Source organism: Tricharina praecox (genome assembly GCF_024521635.1).
Source record: "Tricharina praecox strain CBS 144465 chromosome Unknown BZA05scaffold_6, whole genome shotgun sequence".
NCBI classification, from domain to species: domain Eukaryota; kingdom Fungi; phylum Ascomycota; class Pezizomycetes; order Pezizales; family Pyronemataceae; genus Tricharina; species Tricharina praecox.
The window spans coordinates 1,416,902-1,424,571 of NW_026250408.1; the positions used below are offsets into that span (position 1 = coordinate 1,416,902).

Below are 7,670 nucleotides of genomic sequence, written 5' to 3' on the forward strand. Positions count from 1 at the left end.
CGGAACAGGACGGCGAGCTCAGCTTCGTTGGTTGATCGATCTACTACATGGTAAAATCGAACAATTTCAGCACGCTCACTTGGACTGTGGTTCCGTGCTGGAATTCAAAAAATCCGAATTCACAAACATTTGTCGCTTCACAGAGAAGTTACACTGAACACCATGGACGGATGTTCCGATGGATGCCTGCTGCGAGTCTCAGCGGTGGCGTCCGATGGCGACTAGGGTGGGAAGAGGAGATCTCCAGATCTAGAACTTGAGGGCCCTGTAGACATTCGAATTTCGAAGTAAATGGGTGAGTGATGGTATGTGATTAAGCACTCACCAGGTCCTTTTCCTGATTTTTGACAGCTCTAATCACTTCGCTCACAAAGAAATTATTTCACACAGTGGAATCAATCCCGAACTTCTATCAATCCCGTTCATAGGATCTCCCGGGAAGATGATACCTATCCAAAACATAAACCCCCAAATAAAAAAATAAAAAAATAAAAAGAAACCTCCAATCCCAGCCTAGATCGTCATCTGCCCAAACTCCGTGTCCAAATTTCGTGCGTGGGTGACACCCGTGGTAGCCTGATGATTCTGTCCACCCACCGGCGAGCCACACTCGGGGCATCTCACCAATTCCATTCGCATACCGCACTCACCGACCGAGAACTAAACAGATATGGTAAGCAAGGCGAGTGGGCTGGGTGAAAGCGAACGCATCTTACCGGATGTCCCAACTGGCAATAATACCAATGTCCGGTACCTCCAAACTCCCGCGCCATGGCGGCATAGATGGTCTTCTTCTCCTCCGAGATGACAAAGGAGTAAAACGTCCAACCGTTCAGCAGATGCTGTGCCGCCACCACATCCGCGCGGAGATGCTCGGCGGATGCGTGCTGGTCGATCCGGAGCAGGCACTGATCCAGATGGTGCAGTTCAACGTCGCGAATCGTACTCCTCTGCTCCAGCGGCAATTCCGTCGCTTCCGGAGCATCGTACAGCTCCAACGCGACGAATTTGGCGTGGTAGATGTATGCCTCAATCTCCTCCCTGACCATGCTGGCTTTCTCGGCGTCAAGTATAAGCGCGATTGATAAATTCTTAGCTTTCTCTAGCTTTTCATTCCTCCAATGCTTACGGTGGCCCTTGGCTAATTCGGGATCGAAGCGTTTGATCATTCGCTGAAAGTTCCAGAGATTGGCCCAAAGGACCCGCAGTGATTGCGCCTTGCCGCGTAGTTCGAAGCCGTACTGGATAACCGAATTGTCTAACTCGAATTTACTGACCGCGTTTTGGCGCCGCCGGGCGTTAAGAACCATACTATTCGGGCTGGTCAGGTACATTTCTTGGAAGGGATTTGCCGCCGAGTACATATGATAACCTACCTCTGAACACGGCCGTACGGTTGTTCCGTCTTGGCCACGATGGCGAGGAACGCAGCGACACAATTGGTGGCCTGCGCTGCACAATCTTTGTAATCCATGATTCCCTTCTCCTTGCTAGTATACGCGGTGTTCAATGCTTTCCCCTGCTTGCGAAACTGGTTGGCCATCTGCTCGAGTTTAGCCTCCCACTGCGCAACGTCCGCAATCAATCTGGCCTGGAGTGTGCCAGCGTGAGCCATGAACCGCTTCGTAGCCTCGTCTAGCAATGCCCCCTTCACGACCCTATTGTAGCGATGTATGTTGCGCAACGGCGCTCGACATTCGGGACAAGCCTCGATCTCGGTTCTGGAGAAGTTCTTCGGTTCCAAGATCTCGCCTTGCTCGTCGATTTCGTAGGCACTTCTTAGGTCCATGTGGCCGTCCAAAGTTCCGACGCTGTAGAAATGTCCACAGTTGAGGAAGATGACCGGGTCACTATCGAGATCCGCTTCGCGGTATGTGGTGAGTTCGATGAGATCAAGAACTCTGTCGAGGATATCGATACCGGCGCATTGCCGGCAGTATTGTGGACTCGGACAGTCTTCACCGCAGATGCTGGGGCATTGATGCCCACACTCCAAGGGCTTGTCGCACCGGACCGAACATGGAATTATGTCGCATGGTACAGCGCACGGCATGTGGCATTTGCCCTGTCTCTTTGTCAGCGGAGTGCATCGGGTGCAGTGCGGATTGATTGTTCTTACTCTGTGCTTGCAACTCCAAGTGCATGACTCAGCACATGGAGGGCAAGGCTCGCTGCATTTATTTGAGCAGCGAGCGTGGGTGCATGCGACTTCGCAGGGACGTCCGCATGGCCCACATGGTGTTCCAGGATGGCACTTTCTAGAGCAGTCATGGTGGCAAGTCGTGTAGGATCGTCCGCACTGAACGATGCAGGTTTGGTGATCCTCAATTACTTCCTCTTTATTTTCTAGGTTCATCTTTCTGCAGGTAAAACAATTGCGCCCGCATCGGTGTCCGCATGGCAGTAGCGATCCACACTTGCTCGGGCAGGCGAGTGCCGCTGGGTCCCGGTGACACGCAACCGTCACCGTATGCCCACATTTGAGCGTACGGTTGACGGTCTGCATGCATGGAACGCTCACCAGGTCGATTATTTGCTTCGGGAGGCCTATAGTCAGCAGGAGTCGGAAGGAGAGGGACAAGCATGTTAGTCACATACGTAGCAAAACAGACTCGTAGGAGTGTGGCCGCAGGGAAGTGATTTATTGTTGGTCACGGAGGCCATACAATTTCCACAGCGTTGGTAGCAACGCTTAGGACATGAGTGTGAGCAATGGGTATATTGCCGGATGCAATCTTCGTAGCATTCGACTCTGTATTCATGTAGTCAGCTTCATGCCGACCGATACCACTAAAAGGGAGGAGCATACGCCTCGTGAAGGGCTTGAGCGTGACACTTCACATTGCAAGAATGACCTGAGAGAAAGAAAAGCTGTCAGCACAAACGGCGAAGATGGGGGTCTGTGAAGATATACCGCACTTGAGGCGCTTCCCACATCTCTCCGAGCAGCCTCCCTCCGGTGCCAAGCGAGTAAAGTCCTCAGGCTTCTCGACATGGATGTCCGTCTTGGGATGTCGAGGACACTGCAGCGCAAGAGCAGGGCCGATGTTCTCCTTTTCCTGAAGCATGTTGATCACCTTGCCCCACATTTCCACTGGGCGTGCCGTTTCCGAATCCCCGATGATGTACATGCCATGTTGTGCACGGCTGAGAAGCACGTTGATCCGGTTGCTGGTTTTGAGGAACCCGCATTCGTGCTTTTCGTTACTGCGGACTAAAGAAATGACGATGATCTTGGCTTCCTCGCCTGCCCTCGCGATCGGACCGTTAGCCTCTGCCGAAATATCTATGGCGGGGAATGATACCGGCGGGGAATGATACTGGCGGGGAATGATACTGGCGGGGAATGATACTGGCGCTCACCCTGAAAGTTATCGACGGTAGCTATGCGGATGGCTTCGGCAAGCTTTCCCTTGCGGATCTCATTCCCCTGCCATGGGTTCTCCATTTTTCCCGTCCGCATCTCATCCCTCTCTTGGGTCTCGATCTCTTGCATGTCCTTCTCCCCGATCACTAGATCAAAAGTTTCCGAAAATTTCTTCCTCAGAATTCGTAGTTGGCCGAGATACGGCGTGAGCACCGCAATATCCTCCTTCCGATGGTAAGAACACTGCCTCGCCAGATGCTTCACCAAGGAGACCACCATCTTTGCCTCCCACTCGTTGGTCTTGGACGTCTGCATGGAGCCGTCCTTGCCACCGGAATCCTCCCGGTTCCGATGATCGAGCCAGAACAGCCTCCTGCGCATCCCCCAAACCTCTGGGTAGTTAAGGGTGACAACGTGGTCTTGTAGGTCGGGGTAAAGGGTTTCGCGGACGAGTTCGGCGATGCTGGGATGCATTCGGCGCTGCACGCCGAGTTGTGCGATGGGAAACTTTGCGCCATCAAAACGCTCTTCGGCCAACCGCTCGAATAACGACTCGTCGAGGCCGTACTTCTGACCATGAGGGTTCTCCATCGATAGGGAGTTGTTGGAAATTGTGGCTCGGAGCTGCAGGTGGTCCCCGATCAGAATTGCATGCTCGACCGACGGTATCAGGGCCGTCAGTATATGCGCCTCCAGCACCTCTGTGGAAAGAAATTAATGAGCATAAAAATATAGAGAATAAAAAGACGAGGAGGGCGATTGTTTCACATACCGGCAGCCTCTTCACAGACGAGCACCTTAACCGGAAGCCTTCTAATAAGTTCCGCATTCATCGCCAGTCCTGTGGTCGTCACGCCGATAATATCAGCTTTCTCGAGACACCTTTTATCCCTCTCCTTGTACTGTATTTGAAGCATCCGACTAGTTTCGGTGAAATCCTCCATGCAGGATTGCAGTTCGTGACGTTTAGCGTTGACGATGGTTTCCACCCAGTGCGCCCATAATTTCCGCCTCTCGACAACCGACATCTTCCACACCTGCTGAGGACATTTGAGAAGGTCATCACAACTTCGATTGCTCCTTGCCTGTGTCGGCTGATTTTGTCGCTCCCAAGGCCGACCCATTCCTTGAATCCAACGGTCATAGAGATCCTGCTTCGTTGTATGGTTGGCCACCAGTTGATATCCCTCAGCGTCAACGCTGTAGACCCCCTTAGCTCCCGCAAAAAGACAGTCATGAAACGCCGGGTCGTAATCTAGTAAGCGATCCGCGACAGCAGAGACAGTGCATCCTGTGGAACTCCATTGTAGGACTGGTTGCATGCGCATTCTGATCTCGTCCAGCTCCTTATTATGCTTCCGAATGCTGCAACTCTCTGTCATGGTATTTCTGGTACCGAAGCGAACCTTGGCGAGCGTGAGTTCGGATAGCACCACTGACTTCGAACTGGAGCCCATTCGGATCACTTTGGGCTTCACAACACTTTTGTGGTTGAGAACGTGCTCGAGAAACTGGTCAAGCGCATGGTTGGTGTACTGATCCATTCACTCAGTAACAGCTTGTTTAAGTCGTAGAGGGGGGGTGAAGGGACTCACACAGACACAAATTATCGGACCGATTCTTAATCGATGTTTATTAGCCAGCAAGATCTGAACGATCTTATCACCCACGTATGATTTTCCGGTCCCTGGAGGGCCTTGCACCAAGGCCAGTTCGTGCCGAAGACTATTGATAAGACCTTGGCACTGTCCGCGGTCCAGAGTGGTATGGGCTTCCAATTCTTCAATGGTAACGGGTTGTTTGAGGGAGTGGCGCAACCGGAACCCGTCCTGCGTGATGCATGTCAGGTCCAGGAAGACATTATTTCTGGATAGGTAAAGGGGCGGCGGGACTGTGACGAATCCGTCGCGAATCTCGGTCCGAGTTTCGGGACCCGGCGCAAGCCAGTCGGCGAATGGCATATGCGGCTGTCGATGCAGACTCTGGAGGACTTTCAGAACGGGTTCGAACGATGCGAATAACAGACCCGGAAACTCGACAAGAACTGCAGAGCTGTCTTTCGATGGCGCAGCGAGAGTCATCAATCGTGCCTGATCGATCTTGGACGTGGGATCGATCAAGGCGAGTGTAATCGTCGCGTTTTGATCGGTCCCAACCAAATCTTCGTCGGGCTCATGGGCGGAATCCACGCCAACCTTCTGGTACACCGTGCGTTCGGTAACAAGGAGAAATAAAGTCTCCAGGGTGTTATCGACTATTGCCACGATGCTCCCCTTCTGAAGGTCTTTGGACTCCTCCCACCAGGCGATCCTCTGTTGTTCTCTCATCTTCGACATATTAACAGGTTGCGCGAATGTGACTTTTGCTGTGAGACCGACTCGACGGTCGCAGTTCAGCCGTTTCACCTTGGCGTGCGTGAACAGGCTGAGTCTGGCATTGATCTGCCTGTGAATCTTTCGCTTCAGATTCTTATCGCTGCCGCGTACCAGCTGGTCCCAATGCGTAACGAGACCGCAGACAGCGTCCCGAAGCTGACCGGAAGTGTCCTCTCTCAGCAAGCGGAACTGCGAATCCAGAAGCCGTTGGATTCCGGTCTCGTGGTGGGGACTCTCTTTGTACTTCATGGGAAGAAACTCGGGGCGGACGGCTTTGAGCTCGCTCGTGGTGGGGAGGATGCAGATCCTCTCGATCGAAGCGTGGTCGTTGTCATGGCGGGGGCCGTTGACCGATAAATCACCCGGCGGGTCGACGTAGAACTGAAACTCTGGGGAGGCTGTAGTGGTGGTGGCATATGTTGCGCCTGGGATGGCTGTGCCCATGTTGAGACGCTGTTCGATCCGCTGGAGATGCCGAGCGCTCGATCTCAGGGCAAAACTCTGCTGGCGGTCGGAAGGGAACCGCTGCAGACACTCGCCGAGTGAGTTCGCAATCGCCATGTACCCCTCCTGGATGGATGCGTCCTGATTAAGATTGATCGTACTGAACATCGTAGCCGAAATCGCAAAGATTGCTTCCTCGCGTTGCGGTTCGTCGGTAGAATCGCTGTCCATGGCCGTCTGCAGGAGAGCAGCGGCCATGCCGAAGAAAGCGACACCACGCTTCCCGATAACATTATATATGGTACCCACGACGTTCTCCAGCACGAGCGAGGCAAGGATGTGCTCGTGGGAGATGAGTCTCAGAAAAGGAACACAATGCTCGTGGAACCCCAGGCTGCGCTCATGGGAGTAGCGTCTCGGAAAATTCCTCATGCTGCGCTCTTCGTACTGGTTGATACTGTACTGTCCCTCGAGAACCTTGACGATCCACTGCAGGCCACGCGCACTCCCCAGCTCCTTTATCATAAGCTGCCGCAATTCCGAATCCTCAGATTCGACGATCGCAAGGCCTTCCGTGATGGTTTTCCGCAGGGCGCTAGGAATCATAGCTTGTGGCAGCGACAGCGAGACCGACCAATCGAGACGTCTTGGGGGCCGCCTGACTGGTCTAACCGCGGTTGAATTGACGCTTCCATGCGAAAATGTGCAGTCAGACCCGTATTTGCAGCCTTGGGGGGTGCCGAACCATCTGCAGACGCCGTGAGGAACGTTAGGGGTTGGTTCTCCCGATCCACCGCCTTCGTGCCGATACCTGCAGGCATCGTTCCGACATTCGCCCATACGGGCAAAGATATGGCATGTGCCCATCGCCAGCGAACCGGCTGACCTCCGCGGCCCGCCGGCCTCGTGTTTGTACTTGCAGTTGGCACCGTTCCGACATTTGCCCGTACGGTCGAAGGTGTGGCATGTGCCCATCGTCTGCGCCCCGCCGGCCTCGTGTTTGTACTTGCAATCACTGTTTACACAGCCTCCGGAACGGGCAAAGAATTTGCAGACGCTAGAGTAGGCGTGTCAATTCTCCTACCATCAAACAAAGCGTGGATCACGAACCTATTTCCTGCTCCGGCGTCGCTGTCACCTCTACCACTACCTCTACCACCCCATGCAAGTCCGTGTGATCCCCTCAATGCACTTACACGAGAGCCGGAGACCAGCCGTCCATGGGCATCCAACTCCATGATCCGAGCAATGAAGTTTTGCCCTGTCGATGCGTGTCCGCGATGTGCGCTCGGTGCAAGGTAAAGATAGGTATCGGAAGAGTAAGAGAAAGCGCAGCAAAGTCCTCAGCGTGGATGTTTTCACTTTTTTCTTGTTTCCCCGCTGTTTTCTTCTGCTGGTTGATTGTAATATCCGTTCTCCAGGTGTGCTTGCATTCGGCACGATGGGGATTGCGGGGAAACGCGCTCTTTTGAAGGACTGCTGTG

General features: G+C 53.5%; 1 protein-coding gene across 1 annotated transcript; it reads right to left on the minus strand.

The window, feature by feature from the left end:
- Positions 1–262: 262 nt before the first annotated feature.
- BZA05DRAFT_391744 (uncharacterized protein) lies at positions 263–7,080 on the minus strand. Its single transcript, XM_051483013.1, has 10 exons — positions 4,963–7,080; positions 4,140–4,902; positions 3,364–4,068; positions 2,915–3,247; positions 2,810–2,855; positions 2,599–2,752; positions 2,120–2,536; positions 1,377–2,065; positions 717–1,311; positions 263–660 (listed from the first exon to the last, which is right to left on the minus strand). The coding sequence occupies exons 1-10, from the start codon at positions 7,051–7,053 to the stop codon at positions 514–516; spliced, it is 5,940 nt and encodes a 1,979-aa protein (XP_051341803.1). The 5' UTR covers positions 7,054–7,080; the 3' UTR covers positions 263–513.
- Between the last annotated feature and the right edge of the window lie 590 nt (positions 7,081–7,670).